This window comes from Lontra canadensis, unplaced genomic scaffold (genome assembly GCF_010015895.1).
Source record: "Lontra canadensis isolate GAN:19392208 unplaced genomic scaffold, GSC_riverotter_1.0 scaffold49, whole genome shotgun sequence".
In the NCBI taxonomy this organism is placed as follows: Eukaryota; Metazoa; Chordata; class Mammalia; order Carnivora; family Mustelidae; genus Lontra; species Lontra canadensis.
Window position 1 is genome coordinate 8,113,599 of NW_022631043.1, and position 26,092 is coordinate 8,139,690.

The window sequence follows — 26,092 nt, forward strand, 5'->3', positions numbered from 1 at the left end:
TACCTATTAACCTTCAAGGGTTAAATGAGAAAATGAATACAAGTGCTTGTCTCAGTGACTGGCACGGAGCTAATGCATACTAACTGACAGCTAATATTTTCATGATGACAGGTATATGCATGATACACGAGAAACTATGTTTTCTTTTGATATAGTCTTCTTAAATCTCTTATGTTTATAAATGAATATCTGATGGTTACACAACAAAAAAAAATTAATAACCAATCGATTATACCATAAAGTATCACTATGTCTTCAGAATCTTTCTGCATTAAAGCAGGACATACGTGCCACAGAGTAATTCTAAACTACTGAAGTTTTTAGAAATCAAAAAAGAGGAATTTCTATGCAGTTACATAATTAAATATATACTGATATATTCAGAATTCCTCCAGTCAATGATAGAGAAGCACTAAGAATGAGAATACATCTATGTGGGCGGGGGGGCGTAGAGCAAGCCATCTGTTAAAAAAACAAAAAGTACCATAATTTTCATTAAAAATTGTTACTTGTTAAGAGTCCCATCTGTTAAAGAGTTAAAGGAACAGGGTAAAAGGAAACAAGAAGGGTGAAAATACACTACGGCTACTGGGAAGGTAAAGGGAAATAACCAATGAACTCATAACTACATAAAATATAACGGGCCACTGGCTCCATTTCTAAAAGGCACATTTTATTAAGCTATTTTTCTAGAGGAAGGTGAGGGAAGGGCAGGCCAAACTGATACTTGGATTTACCTTTGTGCTTGTGCCTGGGTTTATGAGGTTTTCTGCCTGAAGGAAAGAGAGCTAAATCCAAATTATAAGAATGAAATATTTTTAAGGTCTTTTTAAAAAACTGTTTTAAATTACAAAACTGTGCTACTGTTTTGTTTTTAGCTCTTTTATATCCCCAACAAATTCATGAGGTATAGAACCTTTCGTATTCTAGAATGTAAAAGAAAATGCAAAAGCATTCATTAACATCTCAGAGCATTAGCATTATGAACTATCATTGTAATAAACATGTATGTTTTGGATCCATGTTATAAAAAAGATAGCTATTTACAAAGACTGTGCTATTTTTAGTGTTTAATCCAGAAAACTACCTAACTCAAACAGTTCTCATATAGTATCCCCAAAGCAAGAACTAGTTCTTCTACCAAATTTAATACTTATATGACCATGAAAGGACAATAAAGACATAGGACAGAGAAACTCTGATTTTGGTTGTTAAAGTAAACACTGAATGCAAAACACCATGCAGTTTTGCCTTTAAAAACAATGCAATTATTTGAGGCAATGAAAAGAATAGAAGGAAATACATGGTGCACAGAGGAAAACACATTCTTGAAAGGTCTGCAGGCTTTTAACAGAACAGTCAGGGCTCTTTCCAGTGACAGCAGTTACCTGACATTCAGCTCAGTAGTCACAAATCACTCATTAAACAATTTATATGTATTTCCATAAGTCAAACACAATGTGGGTTAATGAGGAAAGATTTCTATGGGCTTCTCTGTTTGAAGTACACTAATATATTAAGTATAATACTAACAATCACTTAAGGACTCCATTTGCTGATGATAAAATCCATGAGATTTACTAAAGTTTTTCAAGAGCAAAATTTTAAAGTGAAACTAAAACCTCCTAAGCATTTGAAAAACTATGGTAAAGTGTACAAACAATGAATTTTCAATGCTAACTGGGTTAATGGAAAAATTACCGAAATGTAATCACCAGAGTTAGAGTTCCAGTTACCCTCCTCTTACCTGTAACTTGCGGTACATATGGTACTGACAATCTCTCAACACTATAGCCGCTTCCACCTAGTGACTCTGCAATCTTGTTGGTCAAAAAGTATAAATTTTTGTCATGCTTTTCTAAAGATTTCGGAAGCCTGTCGGGTTGATCAAAACAAAAGTCATTCAGCATTATTTAAATTACTGAGCAAAAATAAGTTAACATGCAGGCATGCTAGATCAAAGCCTAAATATAAATATATATACAATTTAAACTGTAATTAGTGATAGAAAAATCAGTGTATTTTTGGTGACCAATCTGACTATAAAAACACATGGTATATAGTCCCATATGTTAGGCATTCTGCTGTGATTCTTTCTCCAATAACATTCCAATGGGGAAGTCAGCCTTTAATTATTCCGTGGGTATTCACACATTAAATGATGAAGAGGACTAAATTCAGCTTTAACCTTCATGCTAATTAAAACTCTAAGAGAAGAAAATCAAACTGCAGCTCAGTGACTGCTAATGAAACGTATATCAGCCAGTGAAGTGATAGGAAGCACCTGCTTCCTATCCTAGACCCTCACATGAAGGTCTACTTTCTACTCAAACTCTGATATTATCTTATACTGATGCTTTCACTATTACACTGCTTTTATAGCCCCAAAGTCTGAATAAAGTATTGTTCACATATATATTCTTGTTTGAAGAGCAAGGGAGAGTGCAGGTATAATACCGATTTTCCTTAATACAGTCTCTGTCCCACAATTTTGTGAATGCTGTTACCTATTACTGAAAGTCTTGACCAGGATACTGTATTCTCTTAAGAAATGCTTATTTATATATGAGAACATGCTATATTTAAGAGATATATCTCCATATTAAAAAAAGGTTAAGATAATTTTTTTTCACCAAAGATTGACTATGTGTGTACATGAGTCTACACTTACATTGTATAAGAACTTATATAGGAAGGGAAAGAAGTCAGATACATTTGACAGAAATACAAAATATATGAAAATATGCTAACAACAGTTTACTCCATTATAATCATCACTGATTGGTTTCTCAAGCCAGTGTCCCTTCCTTAAAATGTAAAGAATTAACATACATGCACTTATCTCTGAAAATATGCTCTGGTAGAAAATAAGGGGCTTCCATAGTTCGGATTTCAATAACCTGAAAGATATCCAAAAACAAAACAACAACCAAAAAATCAAAACCCTCACTCCTCAGGATTTGGCTCTGAAAATTTGGAAAACTAAAAACACAGAAATTAAACATTTATAAAAATACCAGCACTTTATTTTGGAATTTAAGCTATGTTTAGAGCCCACATGTGAGTTCATTTTATTTTCACACTTATTATTTTAAAAATTCAGAAGGTAACAAAACTCCGACAATAAAACACGCAGTAAAAAAAAATGTATTATATTTAATTGAACCTACTACAAAAGGATAAGAACATGTATTTTCTCAAGTGCCACTATGTTGGAAGCCCCTTGACAAAGCCCAAGGCCGTGAGAAGCCTTACTCTCCTCGGCCACCTTCTGTAGCATGTGCGTGTGGTCTCAACGCACTTCTTGGAGGCTGGGCTCCTCTGCGCCACTGTGAGCAACTTAGAGGGGGCACTCTGCTTTTGCAATGGCAGACATCAGACAGATAGTCACCATTTGTCTAATGAATGAATAAGTTCTATTTCTTGTAATGCACTAAAAGCCTACATTTAAAGCATGGACTAAGAGATGTGCTTCAAATTTCAGAAAAATGAGGTTTCCTTGACCAATAATCTTTAAAGAATAAAAATTACAGTGGACTTTCTCTGCCAGGTAAATTAGAGGCTCTGAAATGCATATTAAATCGTGCAAGTAGCTACTGAATGAGTTATTGCTGAGGAAACTTGAACATAGTTGAACGACACAAGACAAATCTCTAACAAATGTTTTCCTGTGAGACCTGGCTCAAGTAGACTGGTTTAAAGCAATAAATGAAATAGTATCAAAACTAAAAATAATTTACCTACTGAGATTCATAATGGCTTAAAAGGAAAACAACCAGGTAAGAATTCAAATGACATTCTGGAAGAAAACCGTGCATTCCTTGACCATTATACAAAGAAATTCTAATAAAGGAACAGGCATCAAAGAAAATATACACACTAACTGTAGCTTTAGTTTAGTTTCAAAAGAGTTATTACTGAAAAAGTGATGCACACTTTTACAGCAGTATCTTTATAATTTGATACAAAATCATTATAATTTGATAGAAAATTAAAAATACTCAGCAGTGGAGGAAAATCAGCCATTTTTATATAAAAACCAAGTTGAAAGATTTTTTTAAACATCTTACCTTGCTAACATGTTGGCAAAATGCAGGGACAGCTATCATCTGACTTACAAAGTTGAGGTACGCCGCAACCAGCGCCATGATCCCACAGCGATGGAACATTGGCAAATTATCCTCATTGATAATCGCACTGTCCTTTAATAAAAAACAAACATGGCTGATAGATCAAGGTCTTAGACTCCATTAGCGTTTTCTCTATGATTATACGGAAAAACTACAGGTCGTTTGAAGTGCTGATAAAAATGTTACCTTCTAAGAAGTTGTTTTTTAAAGAATTCTGAAAGGATAATAAATATCCATTTACAGGAGAGTTCAAGCTCTCAAATAGCTCTTTCTTAGGAAAGTCTTTTGGGAGGGGTGGGGGGGTTACACAAATACACACACACACGTGTGTATATATATATATATGCACATGTACATATATGTATCTTACACTCAAATATATATATGATATATGGTCCCATCACATACTGTTGTTTGCACACTCCAATGAGACAGCTACATATGTAATGACTATGTAACGACCCTCTTCTTCACTAGACTGAGAGTATGGGTGGAGGGGCCATGCTGCCCCTCTTCAGAGTACTCCCAGGGCTCTGAGCAAAAATGACACACAGCTGATGGTCACTCAATATTTGTTAAAACAATGAGTATGATCATAACCTGAAGTATTTTTCTATTTAAAACTAGACACCTCCCTTTTAAAATTCATGTCTTTGGATAAAGGTAAAACCACTTTAAAGATGGTGTCTAGTTCATTAAAAGAAGTTTTTTTCACTGAAAGATGACAAAAGCATACCTGTAAAGCAATAGCTAATCGAATGAGATCAATAACCACTTCCTCATTGGCCAATTCAATAGTTATAAGAGAAAGAGAAGTATAAAGTAGTTCATAGTTTTTCTGAACATTGTCTTCCTCTTTACAGCCCAAATATATGTGCCGATACAATTGTTGCCCATTCTGAAAAGGGAAGTGACATTGAAAAAAGATGATTTTTGCTTAAAAAGTAGTGCAGGCAGATTTCATACACATATAACCTCTTACAAAGCAGCTCTTATTACAGAACTTAACATGGAAGAGAAACCTAAGCTAATAATCAGATGGTCAAATTGCATCATAAGTTATCAACATCAGTTAAGTATGCTAATAGACACAACAGCAGCTAAGACAGAATTGAAGCATGAACGATAATTAAAAATAGCAGCTGAGAGTCCCAGTGTAAACAATGAAATGCTTTTAGTGATCATCTGAAAAGACAAAAGCAAATTATAGACTGATTTGAGAAAAGGCTGAAATGGCTGGCAGAGTTATGGGAGATACTTCTGCAATACCGCCTTGGCAATGATAACAAAACAAACATTTGGCTAAGGGGAAATGTACTCAAGCTTTCCTGACTTTGGAGGTAATCTCCTGTGAGGTGGGTGAGGAGCTGTCCAGGGACAGGCACCTGCAGGTTCCACTATACTTGGGCTACAGTGACCAAAGGCAAGCCTAAAGCCTTATGCAAAGGAGCAGTTATAGAGATACTCCAGGGACTGCAAAAGGTTTCCCCCTAAACCAAATTAATCTAAATATAGCAACACAAAAAGGAAAAGCCTTTCCTCTAAAGCATTCCGGGGTACAGGTCCAACCACTAAGTGAGAACTAAGAGAAATAAAAATGTGTTCTCCATTTAAAGTCATTATGTGACTTCATGTGGTTAATTACTATGTGGTAATTCAATCATCCTCTTGCATTGGTTCTCATCACTAATTGTAAGCTACAATCATTGGTCAGCTGGAATGACCACCATGACACCTCCCCACTGCCCACCCTCAATACGATTTAGCTGGTTAGTGGTGAAGCCCAAGTATTTTTGAAGCACAAAGCTCCCCAGGTGACTCTACTATGCAGGCAGGGTGAAGGCAAGGGGCCTATTCACTCATATGTGGAGGGACTTCAGCTTAACCCCGTGGGCCTGTTTCTCAGCAGTTCACCTTCCTGTTCACTTTAGGGGAAAGGACTGAACACAGTCTTCTGAATCCAGAGTTTGCTTCTCCCAAATGGTTCTACAGGTGGGTGTTTAACAACGGTCTATGTATTGGGCCCTCTCCAACCCTATTCTTGAATCCTATGGTTCCTAAACCTCATGACATTAAAGCTTGCACACATGGGAGTTTAGACATCAGGTCCCTTAAGTAATTCAAGTTGATTTTGTACCTACTACATACATACCCATCAGGTTAGACAACATTAAAATCTAACATTACTATAATAATATAGTGTAAGTTGGTGTGATGACTTCTCAAAGTGGTTTGGAATTGTCTAATAAATCTGAGAAACCCATTACTTGCCAATGCCTCTCCTGTAGGCCTTAGAGAAATGGGAGTTAAATGCAGTACACTACGTGTACAAGAATGCTCACAGCAGCCTGTCTGCAACAATTCCAACAATTCAAAGGCCCCCAGCAGGATAACAGATAGCTTGTGGTATATTCGTGTTATGCAATACTATACAGCTACGTATATGAATAAATTTTACCAAAATAGAGTTAAATGAAAGAAAACATAAAAGATCACGTAACATATGGTTCCTTTCACGCAAAATACAAAAACTGACAAAACTACACTGTATTGTTCAGGGATCGACAGATGTACACTTAGGTGGCAAACTGTAAAGAAAAAAAGCCAAGGAGTCCATTTTCATGAAAGCACGGGGATGACTACCTGCTGTGGATGACATGGAGCTGTGGAGAGGCTGGGCATGTGGGGGGCCTACACCATTATTCACTTCAGAGTAATTAAATAACCCATGCATTTTATATTTCATAATAATTGGTACTTTTTTTTTTTTTTTTTTTTTGCTAAGAGATTCCCTGAATTGCTGAAACTGTTAACAAGAGCCCTTTCATCTGGTGATATTCTGTGAGGATTATAGCTTTGGGAGAGGAGCCCTGCCCCGTGAGACACAAGATGCTGAGCAGCAGCGGCTTCCCCTGTACCTGCCAGTACAGCTTCATTAGAAAAGAAGATGTGAAGGAGCACCTCCCAGTGTAAACGGTGAGGGCCTCCTGCCCCCAAGGACAGTCTTTCAAACATAGACCTGATGTCTATGGTATCCCTAAAACATTCAGATGGAGCACTTTTAGGCTGGGTAGTACTATCCAAAGGGCAGTTCATCATCCCCTGACTACAGAACCCCAACTATTTTTTGGTTAGGTCTTTGCTGAAATTTCCATAAGGTGCCAGTTAAAGTTGCCTAAGAAAACCAAACAGCATTTTGACTGATAGGATAAATTGGAATGTAAATGAAAAAGGGTTTCCAATTATAAAGATAAAATTTGATTTAAAAAAAATGAACAGATTGCACCAAAAGAAAAATATACCAAAAAGAAGTAGTTTATACTAACAGTGACAAATGCTTAGCCAGTTATTTCAAATTTTAAAATCGAAGGGTAACTAATTTAGAGAACAACTTCAAGAATTCAAAATTTAACATGGAATAATAGTCCAATATTTCGGTTCAACTGGACCCTTTCAAAATTAGTTGGCTAGCAAAATTAAGGAAAGAAAAGGATTATTTCTATCACTGTCATACCAGATAAAATAAAATGAATCCAGTCCCCAAATTCAGTATCATGTAATATCATTATATAAAGTCAAAACCTACAAGTTAGTTATCAGTGAGTTTTCAAATTTCATTCTACTAATCATGATTAAAAGTTCTTCAGTTATGAGAAACAACTTCTTTCACTAACTGGATAATATAAAGGAATACTGAAAAAAAATAAAAGTTGGAAAAAGCTAGAATGCCTTTGCCCTACTTATTAACCACTTTTTTCATATACAATTGAGCCAAACTTAAAGAATTATTTTGTTCACATTAATTTAGTAAGTGTTATTTTATAAATCATTTTTCAAATGAAGTTTTTAAAGTGTGGGGACATTAACTTGAAACACAGCAACCAATAGTAATAGAGCAAAATAAAAGATGGTGACAGGGACAAATCATGGTCCAGTAATGAGCCAAAAAAGAAAACAGATTATAGATATCTGCACCTGTCTTCCTATGGGGCTCTCTATCTGTTATTCCTTCCAACCCTACAGATCACGGCTCACTTATCCACCCAAGACTGGGATTTGAAACCAGCTGGCATGTGTGTCGTGGATACTGCTGTATCTCTCAATGCTGAGCTCAGAATCTGGCAAATACTTGGTGCTCAAGCTTTGGATGAAGAATACACAGAAAGATTATTCAATATGCTAAATTACTTTAGGTGTCATGATTTTCTAAATTCAGCCACTTGCCAACAGACGTACAAAATTCAACTGATCATAATGAAAATTTGGCTACATATTACATTTAAGGGCAGAGATCTTGCCTACCTCATCTTTATATCCCAAATAATGACAGAACAATGCCAAATACACAATAAAAACATAAAACACTCATATTTATATATTTAATGGTGATAAGTATTTTCAAAAACTTGAAGCCATTAAAAGTAGAATCAGTGTGTTCGTCTGGGGTGGAGAGGAGTGCAAGACAGAAATTACAGGAACTTCTTACTCAAAAGAACTCAGAACTATTGCAGCATCCATCCACCAATGCTTAAACATAGGCTGGAAGAGACACTGTCAAGAACATTGTGGTGTTGTGAGAAGGCTAAAGACAGCAGACTGAGATTTCCAATGGCGCAAAATTCAATGGCTTCCTTTTAAAGTCACAGGATCAATATAGAAACTACTTAACAATTCAAACAGCTATAACTTATATCATACCTTATTTTTAAGAAAATCATCCTACCTTTTTCATGAAACTTGTATCTTGTCTACAAATTTTTTCTCTTTTTATCTTTAGGTCAGCTACATCTGGTATTATTCTAGAGACAACATATAATTTTTAATGAATAGCACATTTAATTATAATATCATGTCTTCTTAGGCAAATCATAGTTATACTTAGGAGTTTGAACAATATAACACCTTTCAATGAGCATTTGAAATAAGCCTGTATGTAATGATACTACTGAATTACCAAGCTCAATTAAGAGGAATGCATAAATTCATCTTGACTCCTGTCATTCCAAAGTTTAAAGCAAAATCAAAATAAAATTCATGTAACTAGTAACTACTTGTAGATGAGACCTCTGAAAGTACCTTAAATGATCTTCAAACATTTGCTATCTTAAAATATAATAACTTATCTAATACCAATTATTATTATTATTTTTCCCTTCCAAAGATCTTATTTATTTATTTGACAGACAGAGATCAAGTAGGCAGAGAAGCAGGCAGGGGTGGCGGGGGGGGGCAGGCTCCCTGATGAGCAGAGAGCCGGATGCGGGGCTCGATCCCAGGACCCTGAGATCATGATCTGAGCCGAAGGCAAAGGCTTAACCCACTGAGCCACCCAGGCACCCCTATTTAATACCAAATAAATAAAACTTTGAATTAATAAAACTTAAAACTCTTAGATTAAAAAAATTACAATACTTGAATACATTAATGTGGGAATTCAAAAACATTATCACTAAGTCTATTTCAAAATGGCCCAATACCTGATCCCTCGAAGTTTTGCCCTATTGTCATGGCGATCCATGAGATTATGCATGACTTCCAAGACTAACTGTCTCAGTTCATAGTCTTCCATGAGAGATGGTGATAACAAAGGATCCAGAAAAGATCCAGGCAGTGCAGTAACAATTGTCTTTGCTTTGTATCCAGAGGTCACCTGATCATGAGGAGGAAAAACGAACAAAAAACCTTTGTCATGAGTCCTTCTTCAGTAAAATTCTCAAACCAACTTATAAAAACCATAAACTTAGAGGAACAGCAAGTATGAACATAAGCCTGAATGAAAAACAAGAAGGAAAGTTATAAGGTAATGAGGATTTTAGGACACCTGCGTTACACAGTCGGGTTAAGTGTCTGACTCGTGGTTTCTGCTCAGGTCATGATCTCAGGGTCACGAGATGGAGCCCCACATCAGCTTCCATGCTCAGTGTGGAATCTGCTTAAGACTCTCCCTCCTTGTCCTTCTCCTACCCCTCCCCACAGTGCTCTCCCTCTAAAATAAATAAATAAATCTTTTAAAAAAAGTAATGAGGATTTTTTTTTATTATTTTTTTTTAAAGATTTTATTTATTTATTTGACAGAGAGATCACAAGCAGGCAGAGAGGCAGGCATAGAGAGAGGAGGAAGCAGGCTCCCTGCTGAGCAGAGATCCCGATGCGGGGCTCGATCCCAGGACTCTGAGATCATGACCTGAGCCGAAGGCAGCGGCTTAACCCACTGAGCCACCCAGGCGCCCCATAATGAGGATTTTAATTTGCAAAAACATAATAAAGAGAATAAAATTAATAAAAGCACATATTTACTGTGCGCCAGGCACAGTCTAGGTACTGTATGAATATTAACTTCCTCTTCACCACATCCCTATGAGGTGAGCATCAGTGTATATCTCCATTTTGTAATAGAAAAGAGGCTCAGAGAGGTCAAGAATCTGTGACATAGGTAGTCAGTACTAACTGGACACAAGGTATTAGGGAGCAAATAGTACAGTCCAGGTAAGAATTGAAATTTTTTAACTTAAATTGTCAAATTGTTCTTTTAAAGTAAGCAGTTTGGGTTAATAGGAATACATTTTTAATCTGGAAATCTGTATTTTATTCATTACTTGATTTGACATTTATGAATATATCCCTATCCTCTAAATTTAAAGCTTTTAAAGAACATATATTTATATGCTATTAAGCATTTTAACCATACCACAAAGACATTTATTCAGGTGACTCTGGCACAATTAGGAGAGACAAGATGATTTACTCAGGGTATTTGTTTAATTAAAAGGCTTAGAAACAAAAGAAATTTCAGGTGGAGAGTCTTTATTTATCAGGGTTACAAGCAAATATGGGTATTTATATTTGGGCACTTATTACAGGATCGAGGTGATTTTATAAGTGAGCAAGAAAATTGGTTAGGACAATTGCTACCTGCCTAGAAGAGTTAAAAATATATCCAAGTCTCACACCACATACAAAAGTAAACTTCAAATATCTAGCTATGGAAAGCCAAATTCTAAAAATTTTGTAAAAAAATATAAGCAAAATGTGCTCATAAGAATAGGCAAATTTACGACGATGTGGATGGAACTATAGGGTATTATGCTTAGCGAAATAAGTCAATCGGAGAAAGACAACTATCATATGATATCCCTGATATGAGGAAGTGGAGATGCAATGTGGGGGGCTTGGGGGGTAGGAAAAGAATAAATGAAAGAAAATGGGATCGGGAGGGAGACAAACTCTCAATCTCACAAAACAAACTGAGGGTTGCTGGGGGGAGGGGGTTCGGGAGAGGGTGGTGGGGTTATGGACACTGGGGACGGTATGTGCTATGGTGAGTGCTGTGAAATGTGTAAACCTGGCGATTCACAGACCTGTACCCCTGGGGATAAAAAGACATTATATGTTTATTAAAAAATTTAAAAATTAATTTAAAAAAAGAATAGGCAAAAGTTCTTAAGATAAAATAAAAAAGCATAAAATACATATGAAGAACTGATTAATCTGACTATATTATATTTAAACTTCTGTATAGCAAATACCATAACCAGAATTAAATATGAAACACAAAATCCCTAGGTATGAAATATTTATTTAAAAAAAAAAACAGGGGGCACCTGGGTGGCTCAGTTGTTTAAGCATCTGCCTTCAATTCAGTTATAGTTTTGGGGTCCTAGGATTGGGCCCCACATCGGGCTCCCCACTCAGCAGGGAGCCTGCTTCTCCCTCTGCCCTCCATCCACAACCCCCCCACACGTTCTGCTTGCTTACTCTCTCTCGCGTGCTCTCTCCCAAATAAATAAAACCTTGTTTTTTTTTTTTTTTTTTAAAGGGATCATGTACAATAAAGATTTCCTAAAAGAAATTTTAAAGATCTTTAAAGATTTGGAAAGGACACACATTCCAAATAATTAGCTCCTACTTTGTTCTTGGCATTATACTAGATACAGTTAAGATACAGTTAAATCAAAGATGAAAATGATTACTGTAAAAGAACCAGAGGACTTTACATTTTAGGTATGCTTTTCCTTTTTGTCTTTTTATAGCTAAATTATTTTCAAAAGGAGAAGTCATTATTTGGTCAGTGTATGAAGGAAATAGCATGATCTGTACAAAGAAAATGGTTTCCCATCCAAATTCTAGTCTTGAGCTTATTGACTGTGGTGAACCTCTTCCCCTCCTTCCACTCCACGTGTCTGAGCCCAGGCATCTTTCTGTATAAAACATAACACTTTCTATCCTCTGTATATGTCAGTCATTATGAAGATCAAGTAAGATACACAAGTGAGGAATAAACAGTAAAAGAATAAAATATTTAAGTATATAAGCCATAGAAAAAAGCTAACCATAAACAGTATCTTACAATATAAGAAAAACCAGATAACATGAAGTTATTCGTTCCTCTTCAGTAATGTAAGTTTATTCTTCACTTATTTTTATTTCTTTTTTAAGATTTTATTTATTTATATGACAGAGAGATCACAAGTAGGCAGAGAGGCAGGCAAAGGAGGAGGGAGAAGCAGGCTCCCCGCTGAGCAGAGAGCCCGATATGGGACTCGATCCCAGGACCCTGAGATCACAACCTGAGCCGAAGTCAGAGGCTTCAACCCACTGAGCCATCCAGGCGCCCCTATTCTTCACTTATCTTAAATGACTTACCATAAGTAAAGATCTCAGCAACATTATCTGAATCCGCCTGGTTCCCAAATCCCTAAGATATATAAAATATTAGTATTATCTTATTGATAGTAATTAACATTGACATTATTTCATTTACTTATATAACTATTTGATTTTAAAATTCTATTCATTTTGATTAGATTGTTTCCATACTAGCTAAAGTCATGGCTCACTTTATACTCATCAATTTCATATGAATTTAAGAGTTATATGTAAGAAACAAACAAAAATTCAAACAAAAAGTTAAAAAGCTAATTGGCTCTCAAAGAGAACAGATCTACAAATTTAATGATGTGAAAATTCAGTAATTCAATAATATGAACACACAACGAAACAACCCCAATTTAAAGACGCTGTAAGAATATATTTACCATGAATATAATTGCCATAGTATCTATTTAACATTTATCAATATACAATTAAAAAAAAACTAACAAATGGAAAAGGGTTATTTAATTAGTGGTAACAGAAATATAAATCAAATAAGACTATCATTTCTTTATGAAATTAAAAACACACAAAAATATTTCCAAACTAAAACCTTAGCATGTTTAAAATGAGGGAGCCAAAACATATCTTTAAAATCGCTTTCAGTACTAGAATTCTAGGAATAAGTCAACATTCTGGCAAAACTAAGTTTAAAATTTTAAATTTCCTATACAATTTTTAAGATTTTTATAGGAAGCTTGAAGCTTTACCCTACCTTATGTATGTATATAGAGAATGTCCAGGCCAAATAAACCTTCAACCCAGTCATTTTAAGACACAGAAAATTTGAGAATTTACAATATACTGAAAACTGATTCTAAAATCAAGCAATGTTGATACAACTGCTTAGCAATGTAGTGCCACAAAAACAATGTCCATAGGATTTTTATTACAAAAGATTAAAAAATTAAAACATAAAAAAAGAAAAGAAAACATATTACAACATTAAGATGAAATTTAATCCAAGATTACATTAAGATTCATAGTTTGAGAGCACAGGAAAACTACATATGCATACCCTAGTTGACTGATATCCAAAGTATGGGTGGCTGTTCCAAAAACGGGTACTTTCCCCATAATGAACATCATTATTTCTGACCTCTGATAATCTGGTAGGTTACTTCCAAAAAATCCTATGAAAATATTAAGAAAAAGTTAAGATAAATTTTACAAGTTGAAATGTTATTTTTCCATAATAGTCAATCATAATGTATTTTTAACCACAGCTTTCAATACGTGGTAAAATGGTGTCTTCAAGTTACATTCGTAACTCTAAAGTCCTTTCTGTCCTCCCCTCTTTTAGCTTACCTGCTGGCCGCACACGCCCCTGTGCTCCTTGTAGCCATGCCTGACTGAAGGGAAGAAATAATGGGCTTTCTGCTCACGGCCAGGTGAGAGGATGCCACACCCAGCAAGATCAAGAGAAGGAAGGATAACATGAAGTCTTAAAGCTCAGAGCCGCAGATACCTTTACACCTCAGTCATCACAAAGACAGAGAAACTAAAGCCGTCCCTGCCCCCAGGTTTGGCCGTGAAGGAGCTGAAATGAACGTGGCACAGTGATTTCAACTGTATTAAAATTTTAAAAATTCAAAAAACAAAACTCTAAACAGATATTCTCATTTCTTCTGTTCATTTACTCATATATGAGATGTACAGAACAGATTAATACTTGATAAAATCATACATGTCTAAAAATCTTTTGCAGATGGTTTATAAGATTTATAAAAATCTTTTGCATATGGCAAACCATAAAAAATTTGGGTTGGACTTTTAGAAGAGGGAAAAAACAAAACAACCCCTTGGCCGCATTTCTGATGAAACTCTTTTTCACATATCGTGAGCCCAAATTCTTGTTCTGGGAAGGAAGTCAGAAACTGGGCCATATTTTGGTGAATAGGTCAATAATTAGGTCACTATTTTGGCTTCAATTGCTGAAATATTGTAAAATCTCATTACAATGAGCCAGTTTACCGTCTAACCCAATGGATTAATTGAATGTATTATTCAACTAATGCAAAAACCCCACAAAACCTTATTTACTTGTCATTTTTCTCATGTACTCTTACGTCTTCTGGATATTTTAAATTTATCTGCTCTAGCCTTTAATGGTTTACTTCCTAGTCTAGAAGACCTAGAACATTAAATTTTCACTTACTCAAACCTCAAACTGTCGTTTCTTTGAAAGATCAGAACACGTATTGAATCAGGCTGATTTTGTTCATTTCTCAAAAGGCAGTATGATCCTTATAAAAAAACTCATTTTTAATATTTAAGAATAAACTAGTTATTCAATTTAACTCTTAAGTTTCTATGACTGGAATTAATAGTCTATGCAAACTCAAATTGTTCTATTTATCATTGATTGGATCTGGGAATAAAAGTCACTTCCCCTTATCACACACTTCAGTAATCAAAAATCTCATCATCTTTTTTTTTATAAGGAAACTATAAACCGCTATCTTTCATGAATACAGATACAAAATTTCCAACAGATTAGCATCTCAAATTCAACAATGTTTGGAAAAATTTTATGCCACAAACATATGAAAAATCTCATGATCCTAACATTACACAATCCACGTAAAGCATACTATTCTAACTAACACTTCAGAAGTACTATCGATGGGGTTAAGAAACTACTTTGTATTGGGATCCTCAAAATAGCCATATGAGTCTAGGAACAATTTTTTATTAACCTCAGTTGCCTCTTGTGGAAATGTGGATTAGAGAGGTTAATAGCTCAAACCAAAAAACCACACAGCTAAGAGTTAGGCCTGAGGTGAAGGCTATTCATTTCCAAAGCCTATGTTATTATTACCCTCTCCTTCCTCCCTGTAAGGTACTTTCAACTTTGCAAGAACCCAATTAGATATGTTGCTAATCACCATGCAAAACTAGACACTGATTTTCTGTTCCAAGCCAGCCAGTTATTACCACAAAGGCATAGGTTTCCAACATAATCAACTGGGAGGAGAGCCCTGAAAGGAATTAATTTTCTATATGTTTGTACTTGAACCTCTGAGTGGAGGTGCTGAAGAGCCCCCCTCACCCTGACTGCGAAGAAAGAATACTGCAGGGAGCTAAGTTCTTGATTACTGTTAAAAAAAAGAATTTGGCCAATAGCCTTGTCCTGTCAAGTGCCAAAGGCATAGCAGCGCTGCTCCCTAGTCTCCTAGCGATAGCTACATGATCTAGTAACTACCAGAGTACTGAGAATTTCTAAAAGAAAATACTGAGGAAATCAGAAGGGTGACTAAATAAAAATCTTACTCACTGTGCCACACTGCCCTTCTTTTCTCTCATATTTTAATTTTTCACATGTTATTCTGAATGTGTTATGTCACAGAAACATTGCTTAAGCCTGTTATATCTATATTGTATATTATAAAAATATATTAATATTAACTAAAATAAATAAATATATAGTAAATTAAATACAGATTAAAGTAGGCAAACTCCTATTCCACTTTAACCTTCCCCTCCCGGTATCTTTATAATATCCAGATCACGTTTTAATGGAATTATGATTGCTACAATAATTTCAAAATTGAGTATTATCTCTGGGGCTTAGTACCTAATTTCTAATGGTTGCTAATAGTTTTTGGTGCTAATGGTGCTAATAGTTCTGCAAAAAATAGAGTCATGCATAAATTTATTTTGAAGCCCAGTTTATGTCTTTTATCTGTGTAACTTTCTTATGTATAGGCTACTTATTTGTAATCGTCCTTTGGAATATGTAATACAAAGTTTCTCTTTTTTATGTTCTTTGTAAAGTTTTGTGGATATGCATATATACATATATGCATGATACATCAGCATTCCACACTTACATATTGAATGTTTATATTCAGCAGGCCCCATACTAGGATTTTGTGGTGCATGTAGTTCTCCCCTTGCTGGACACAGCCTACTTTAATCTGTATTTTACTTTAATACAGTCAGATCATTTTATTTCCCCCCCAAAATTCTCATGGCTTTATTTTTTTAAAGGACATTCTTAACCTTTTTTTTTTTTTTTTAAATTTAACCATGTTTTTAAGAAAAAAAACATGTGAAATTAAAGCCCAAGGTGGTGGTCCCCCCAACTTGGTTTCTAATACCATTCCCCAGTAAAAGAAACCATAGCACTTTGAGAAATGAGATTCCATGGCTGGGACAGGAAATATAAAATGAGCCTCAAACAGCTTAAACCAGTAAGGCTGTGCTCAAAAGAAAGGGAGGATATTACAAAGACATGAAGGATGGGAGTTCCCACTGCCCAAGTCTGGGACAATTTCAGCACCAAAATATTATAATAATAATAAATACAGAATGGATTATGAAGCATAACAATGAGTCCATAAGCTCCTATCAATAATAAAGATATAAACACTTGCATTCCTACATACATACACAGGGAAGAAAAAGGGACCCCTGCCCGTGCAGAACACAAAGTACCACCTGACAGCTGTGGAGGGAGCGCCAAGTTTGAAAACCATCCATTTGCAACATTAGTTTGGTAGAGAGGTTCAGGAGGGATTTATGAAGGGTTACTAAACTCAGGGGGAGGTATGGGTGAAAAGCAGAATATCCACGTGGTCTAAAAGCACATCCTCAGAGACTGCTTACTGTTTGCAAGGATAAAAACTGAAACCACACAACAGAGAAAGAGAACACTTTGAGAGATTAAAACTTACATCACCAATGAGAAGCAAAAGTACACTGTACACCTCTCTGTATGTAGTACCCCAAGAGGAACTTTATCACTTATGTGGCATCCAGCCAGGAATGAACACCAGACAAACCCAAATGAATTTTTTTTTTTTTTAAAAAGGGAATGGTATGCTCCTAAAAACGCCCATATCAGAACCCAAATGTTCCAGGCTAAAGGAACTCAAGAAATACTACAACTAAATGCAATTTATGATCCCAGACTGAATCCTGGATGTAAGGAAAAACATGCTCTAAAGGATATTCTTAGGTCAAATGACAAAACTGAAATATGGAAGTCTGATTAATGAATATGCCAATGTTAAATTCACTGATGTTGGTAACTGTATTCTAGTTATGTAAGAGTCTTATTCTTTGGAAAAATTCTCTGCGGTAAAGGACCATGATGCACATGCACTTAATCTCTAGTGGTTTAGGGAAAAAATGAGAATATATGTATATATCTACCCCTTCCTATACATTTATATATGCACATATATGTACACATACACATACATACATGCACACACAGAGAAACAGGAGAGAAGGAGGGAGAAGAAAAGACAACATAAATGATAAAATAAATGGCATAAAATATTAATAGATGAATCTGGGTGAAGGGTATACAGTGTTCTTTGTCCTATTCTTATGTTTGTTTCAGAATATCAAGTTTTTTAAAAGTCTGAGCCATCATTCACCTTTGACTAATGTACTCTAAGAGACAAGTAACTTTCAGTAAAAGCTCTTTTAATCACTTTCACATAATAGTTTGGAAAAGTGAAACATACTCACCTATTGTTTGGATGATAGCATTCTGCACAATCTTCTCATCATTGTCTTTGGAACTTGAGTTTAAATTAACACTGCCTACGGATCCCCCCTGTAAATCATTTGCTTCAAATTCAACACTGAGACGCAGATGCTTCAGGAGGGTGTTAAAGACTTCCAGCACTGTGGGTCCTATAAACAAACTCTAAATGAGCTTTTCCAATGTTATATAATCAAAACCAATTCTCACATTTCTCAGAGATTTTTGGTATTTCCAGAATCATAAAAAGGTAAATGAGAAATACCTAAGTAAAAAGTCTCCCAGTTATTCTAGCATTTACTGGGCATCTCATAGCAACTGACCATTTGAACCTCTGGTACAAACCACACAAAAATGTGTATTTGCATATAAAAATTACAAAAACTTTCCATCTATATAATCTTATCCACTCAAAATAACATGTAATAGGACAGTATTTAACTTGCTTGTTGGATGAGAACCCAGAGAATCACAATACCATAGCTCACTGTAATGTCAGAAATTTATTTTGCATCTTTTGAAGATAAAAAAGGGATAATTTGCCTCTGTTATGAAAAAGAAACTAGCCAACTTATCAGATTCAGGTAAATGAAATTTGTTTTCTGCTTTTAGTTCTATAAATATTCCGCACCTGCTTGTCACACTATCAGTGTTTTTTATTTCTGCTTCCAACTTTTAATTGCAATCTTCTCCAGGACAGGCAGCCATGGTCAAATATTTCTTCAAATGTACAGAGCTTAGTACATAGTACCTCATACAGAAGAGACACTAGTGTGATAATTCAACGTAGTATCTGTTTCATTTAATATTTCAAATTAAGTAACTTTTCAGTTAAACTGATTCCATCTCTTTGAGATAAATTATAAGCAATAAAAAGTCCATATCCAAAATGCCCACTCCTATTTGACACTGAATGAGCACTAGAGTATTTTAGTAGCTAATGTATTTCCACTTTGATTCTGAAGCAAAAAAACCATAACCAGACTCTTCTACTAAGTTTAGTAATTCTATCATGGCCTCTTCCATTCTTCTAAGGACACGCAAGTGAAAAATTGACCTCTGATCGGTCCCGTCCCTTTGTTAACCCTATAGTCAGTCATTATCCAAACTGTTTACATTCCCATTCCTGTGCTGCCATCAAAGGTCAAGTTCTTTCCCTTGTGCCTACAATGCTGGCAACCACTTGTTATTTCTAAAGTGTCCTACGTTTTTCAGCCAGATGAATTACTTATCTTACAGCACATCTTTGATAAAGATTACATTAAATAACTAAGGACACCAATCAACTGTAGAATTACATCCATGATTTGGCTGCAACTTTAACATTAAAGCTATTTCTCTGACTTCCTCCACACTACCACACACTCTAGCTAAATGGGCTATGTAATATTTTGCTCTCTTACCAAACCAATTTCTATCCCTGGCTTTCTGAAGAAATGTGAGCAAACCTGCCCTGAACACAGCATTAGGTAAAGTTGTCTTACTTCAAGTAAACTCTAAGTTTCCTGCATGTATATCCTCCCAAATGCCTAGCACATAATTGGAATTCAAAAATCTTTTTCATGTTATTTTTAAAATTTAAATTCAATTAATTAACTTATAGTGTATTATTAGTTTCAGAGATAGAGTTCAGTAATTCATCAGTTATATATAAATCCAGTGTTCATTATATCACATGCCCTCCTTCATGCCCATCACCCAGTTATCCCATCCTCCCACCCACCTACCTCCCCTCCAGCAACCCTGTTTGTTTCCTATGATTGAGAGTCTCTTACGGTTTGTCTCCTTCTCTGATTTTGTCTTGTTTCACTTTTCCCTTACCCTACACTCCTGTTTTGTTTCTTAAATTCCACAAGTGAAATCATCTAATTGTCTTTCTCTGATTGAGAAATACTCTCTAGTTCCTTCCATGTCCTTGCAAATGGCCAGATTTCATTTTTTTGATGGCTCAGTAACAGTCCGTTGTATATATAGATCTGTCACCTCTTTTATATCCACTCATCTGTTGATGGACATCTGGGCTCTTTCTATACTTTGGCTATTGTGGATATTGCTACTATAAACATTGGGGTACAGGTGTCCCTTCAGATCATTGCATTTGTACCTTTGGGGTAAATACCTAATAGTAAAAATTACTGGATTATGGGTTAGCTCTAACTTGTTTTTTTTTTTTAAAGATTTTATTATTTGAGAAACAGAGAGGGAACACAAGGAGGGGGAGTGGAAGAGGGAGAAGCAGGCTCCCCACTGAGCAGCGAGCCCGACATGACCCAGGGATCATGATGTGAGCTGAAGGCAGACACCTAACTGACTGAGCCACCTGGGCCCCCCGTTTTAACTTTCTGAGGAACCTCCATCCTGTTTTCCAGAATAGCTGTACTAGCTTGCATTCCCACTAGCAGCATAAGAGGATTCCCCTTTCTCCACATCCTTGCCAACATTTGTTGTTTCCTGAGTTGTTAATTTTAGCCATTTTGACTGGTATGCAGTGGTAACTCACTGTGGTTTTGATCTGAATTTCCCTGATGCCCAGTGATGTTAAGCATTATTTCATGTGTCTCTTGGCTATTTGTATGTATGCTTCTTTGGAGAAATGGCCGTTAATGTCTTCTGCCCATTTCTTAACTGGATTATTTGTTCTTTGGGTGTTGAGTTTGATAAGTTCTTTATAGATTCTTCATACTAGCCCTTTATCTGATAAGACATTTGAAGACAGCTCCTCCCATTCTGCAGGTCTTCTTTAGGTTTTGTCCACCATTTCCTTTACTGGGCAAAAGCTTTTTACCTTTTTTTTTTTTTTTTTTTTAAAGATTTTATTTATTCAATTAATAGAGAGAGACACAGTGAGAGAGGGAACACAAGCAGGGCGAGCGCGAGAGGGAGAAGCAGGCTTCCCACTGAGCAGGGAGCCCGATGTGGGGCTTGATCCCAGGACCCTGGGATCATGACCTGAGCCAAAGGCAGACACCCAATGACCGAGCCACCCATGGGCCCCAAAAGCTTTTTATCTTGATGAAGTCCCCATAGTTCATTTTTGCCTTTGCTACCCTTGTCTTTAGAGACGTGTCTAGTAAGAAGTTGCTGTGGCTAAGGTCAAGAGGTTGCTGCCTATGATCTCCTCTAGGATTGATGGATTCCTGTCTCATATTGAGATCTTTCATCCATTTTGAGTCTATTTCTGGGTATGGTGACAGGAAATGGTCGAGTTTCACTCTTCTGCATGTGCTGTCCAATGTTCCAAACATCATTTGTTAGAGACTTTTTTCCATTGGTTATTCTTTCCTGCTTTGTCAAAGATTAGTTAACCATAGAGTTGAGGGTCCATTTCTGGGTTCTCTATTCTGTTCCTTTGATCTATGTGTCTGTTTTTGTACCAGTATCATACTGTCTTGATGATGACAGCTTTGTAAAAGAGCTTGAGGTCTGGCATTGTGATGCCACCAGCTCTGGTTTTCTTTTTCAACATTCCTTTGGCTATTCGGGGTCTTCACTGGTCCCATACAAATTTTTGGATTATTTGTTCCAGCTCTGTGAAAAAAGTTGATGGTATTTTGATAGGGATTTCATCAAATGTATAGATTCTTCCAGGAAGCATAGACATTTTAACAATATTTGTTCTTCCAATCCATGGGCATGGAACATTTTTCCATTTCTTTGTGTCTTCCTCAAATTCTTTTTGACTGTTCTATAGTTTTCTGAGTACAGATCCTTTGCCTCTTTGGTTGGGTTTATTCCTACATATCTTATGGTTTTTGGTGCAATTGTAAATGGGATCGATTCCTTAATTTCTCTTTCTTCTGTCTCATTGTTAGTATATAGAAATGCAACTGATTTCTGCGTATCGATGATATATCCTGTCACTTTGCTACATTACTGTATGAGTTCTAGTAATTTTGAGGTGGAGTCTTTTCAGTTTTCCAGAGTCTCAGGTCATCTGTGAAGAATAAGAGTTTGACTTCTTTGCTGATTAGGATATCTTTTATTTCTTTTTGTTGTGTGATTGCTGAAGCTAGGACTTCTAGTACTACACTGAACAACAGTGGTGAGAGTGGACATCCCTGTTGTCTTCCTGATCATAGGGGAAAAGCTCTCAGTTCTTCCCCGTTGAGAATGCTATTTGCATGGGCTTTTCATATATAGTTTTTTATGATAGTGATGTATGTTCCACCATTCCTCTGTGGAGAGTTTTAATCAAGAGAGGATGCTTTACTTTGTCAAATGCTTTTTCTACATCTATTGAGAGGATCAGATGGTTCTTGTCCTTTTATTAATGTGGTGTATCATGTTGATTGATTTGTGGATGGTGAAACGCCCTTGCAGCCCAGGAACAAATCCCACTTGGTCATGGTGAATAATCCTTTTAATGTACTATTGGATCCTACTGGCTAGTATCTTGTTGAGGATTTTGGCATCCATATTCATCAGGGATATTGGTCTGTAATTCTCCTTTGTGGTGGGGTCTTTGTCTGGTTTTGAGATCAAGGTAATGCTAGCCTCATAGAAAGAGTTCAGAAGTTTTTCTTCCTTTTCTATTTTTTTTGAAATAGCTTCAGGAAAATAGGTACTAATTCTTCTTTAAATGTTTGGTAGAATTCCCTGGGAAGCCATCCAGCCCTGGACTCTTGTTTGTTGGGAGATTTCTGATGACTGCTTCTATCCTTGCCAGTTATGGGTCGTTCAGGTTTTCTATTTGTTCCTGTTCCAGTTTTGGTGGTTTATACATTTCTAGGAATGCATCCATTTCTTCCAGATTGCCTAATTTGTTGGCATATTGTTGGGTCATAATACATTCTTATAATTGTCTGTATTTCTTTGGTGTTGGTTGTGATTTCTCCTTTTCCATTTAAAAGTTTATTTACTTAAGGTCTTTCTCTTTTTCTTTTTGATAAGTGTGGCTAGGGGTTTACTGATCATCTTAATTCTTTCAAAGAACCAGCTCCTAGTTTCATTGATCTGTTCTACTGTTCTTTTGATTTCTAGTTCACTGATTTCTGCTCTAATCTTTACTAATTCTCCTCTCCTGCTGGGTTTAGGCTTAATTTGCTATTCTTTCTCCAGCTCCTTTAGGTTTAAGGTTAGGTTATATATTTGAGACCTTTCTTGTTTCCTGAAAAGGCTTGTATTACTATACACTTCTCTCTTATGACTGCCTTTGCGGCACCCCAAAGAGTTTGAACAGTTGTGTTTTCATTTTATTTGAGCTTTTTAAATTCTTCTTTAATTTCCTGGTTGACCCATTCATTCTTTAGTAGGATGCTCTTTAACCTCCATATATTTGTGTTCCTTCAAAATTTCCTCTTGTGATTGAGTTCAAGCTTCAAAGCACTGTGGTCCAAAAATATGCACGGAATAATCCCAATCTTTTGGTTTGAGTTGAGACCTGATTTGTGACACAGTATGTGATCTACTCTAGAGAATGTTCTACATGCACTGGAGAAAAATGTGTATTCTGTTGCTTTAGGATGAAATGCTCTGAATCTATCTGTGAAGTCCATTTGGTCCAGTGTATCTTTCAAAGCCCGTTTCTTTGTTGATCTTCTGCTTAATGATCTGTCCACTGCAGCAAGTGGGGTGTTAAAAATCCCCTACTGTCATTGTGTTATTATAGATGTGTTTCTTCAATTTTATTATTATGATTTATATAATTGGCTACTCTCATGTTAGAGGCACAAATATTTATAATTGTTAGATCTTCTTGTTGGACAGGCACTTTAATTATGATATAGTATCCTTCCTCATCTCTTATTACAGTCTTTGGTTTAAAATCTAATTTGTCTGATATAAGGATTGCTACCTCAGTTTTTCTGTGATGCCCATTAGCATGATAAATGATTTTCCACGCCCTCCAGTCTGGAGATGTCTCTGGGTCTAAATGAGTCTATATCACTAATTCTCTGTTCTGCCTCATTTATCCTAGCAGTGAGAGCATATTGCATCTCATTAATAGCCTTTTCGGTTTCAGCTTGTTCGATTTTAGTTCTTTTATTTCTCCAGAAAGGAATTTTTTTAGTGTATTCTATGCTTTCTTCAAGTCCAGATAATGTCTTATAATCGTTACTCTGAACTCTAGTTTCAACATCTTATTTATATCCATAATGTTTAAGTCCCTGGCAGTCAGTACTGCTTCCTGTTGTCTTTTTTTTGTGGTGAGATCTTCCATCCTGTCATTCTTGAAAAAAGTGGTCACTTTTTTAGTTATAGAATTGCAGCAATTCTTTTCTTAGATCTCCAATTGAGTTCACAGGTGTTCAGAATGATTTAATAGCTATCTAGCTGAATTCCAGGGACCAGATGAAACTAAGATCCCCTATGCCTCTGCCGTATTCCTCCTCCATCTAAAAATCTTCATTAGAAAAAAGGAGGAGGTAGAGATTGATATAGTGGAAAATGCTTATACACTAAACAAATCTGAGAAATTGTAGCATATTTAAAAACATTATTTTTAAGGAGTTTTCCATACACTGCTGTATCTAATGAAAAAAATTCTAGAATAGATTAAAGCATTAATTTTTTTTGAGTTTTTTTGTTTTGTTTTTGTGCTGACACTCACCTATGGAACCTTTAGCAGCAATGGCAACAGCCTCTAACAGAACCTGGATGATACCTGCTCGAACCCGTGGAGAATCTTTTTTACGAGCATCAAGGTGTCCTAGAATCTCCTGAATTACATGGTGAGAATACTGAGCCTAAAAGAAGCAAAACAGTACACAGAGATATATGAACAGTTATATGCATACCGGCTGGATTCTTAAGAATGGAAAACCATGTGTCACTTAAATGTCCAGCTATAGGAGACTGGTATTTCTGTTACAGAACAATATGCAGCCACTACAAACCCATGCTTTTTAAGACTAAATACGGATACTACAAAATATTTAGAATGCCCTGGATAAAAAAAACAAGTTGCAAAAACTACAATTAATAAAATTTAATCTGTTCTTTAAAACAATACATAGGACTACAATTATATACACCTAAATATTGACGGTGGCTAGGATTCATTAGAAGTTTTATTATCTTCACAATTCTTTGTAATTTCAAAGAACATTTATATACTCTTATAATCTGATAATAGGACAAATCTTTAAAAATAAACAGATACAGCACTTCTCTCTTACCCAAACTAGATAAATATTATTTCTCATTATGGACTCCTAACAACACTAAACAGTCAAAACTCCTATCTCATCAAAACCCACTACCAAAAGGAAAAGATTATTGTTATATACCTGATTAAATTTAAATCAAGGCAATATCAGAAGATCTGCAATTTACAAAGGCAATTTTATCATAGATATATAAATCTGATCACAATGAATGATATTAAAACCTAAATCTAAAATAGGATAGCTAGAGAATATTTAACTACAATGAATATATATGTTTTTTTAAACAGAGTAGCAAAGTTTTGTTTTTTTAAACTAATAATTACACCCAGGAATCATGAGTGGGTCTACTACCAGTTTGTAAAAATCCAGCAACAAACAAAATAGGCCAATGGCCCTGATCTCCACATCTGTGTTTGCCCTCAGGCCCCACCACTCTGTTTTCAGAATGGTTACCTCTCTCTCCTTTGGAATGGGTAGCCTTTTATTAAAAAGAAATGCCCAACACATAATGGATCCTCTGCTCAAAAGCAGAAAAGAATTCCCCTCCACCTCTAACAACATAACCAAATTCACTGCCAGGTATTTCTGGTATTTCTGTCATAATATAGCTAGTTTTTTAACAATCCAAGGTAAGCATTTTCACCTTTACTTTCTACAGTGTTAAAACAGAGGAATGCCAGATAGACAGATACACACGTACA

The 26,092-nt window shown here is 35.7% G+C and overlaps 1 protein-coding gene and 1 pseudogene across 3 annotated transcripts in view; one reads left to right on the top strand and one right to left on the bottom strand.

The window, feature by feature from the left end:
* Window positions 1-26,092, bottom strand: part of EFR3A (EFR3 homolog A) — a 105,778-nt gene that overhangs the window by 20,652 nt on the left and 59,034 nt on the right. For 2 of the 3 annotated variants that reach the window (XM_032873516.1, XM_032873518.1), the window contains 11 exons: window positions 24,833-24,968; window positions 18,267-18,434; window positions 13,801-13,915; window positions 12,774-12,825; window positions 9,608-9,780; window positions 8,854-8,929; window positions 4,867-5,028; window positions 4,071-4,202; window positions 2,833-2,900; window positions 1,748-1,875; window positions 738-788 (listed from right to left, as the gene is read on the bottom strand). In XM_032873516.1, the coding sequence (XP_032729407.1) occupies window positions 738-788; window positions 1,748-1,875; window positions 2,833-2,900; window positions 4,071-4,202; window positions 4,867-5,028; window positions 8,854-8,929; window positions 9,608-9,780; window positions 12,774-12,825; window positions 13,801-13,915; window positions 18,267-18,434; window positions 24,833-24,968 (1,261 nt within the window). The remainder of the gene's footprint in view (window positions 1-737; window positions 789-1,747; window positions 1,876-2,832; window positions 2,901-4,070; window positions 4,203-4,866; window positions 5,029-8,853; window positions 8,930-9,607; window positions 9,781-12,773; window positions 12,826-13,800; window positions 13,916-18,266; window positions 18,435-24,832; window positions 24,969-26,092) is intronic. The other variant, XM_032873517.1, reaches the window with a different exon arrangement.
* Window positions 14,127-14,346, top strand: LOC116877038 (annotated as a pseudogene).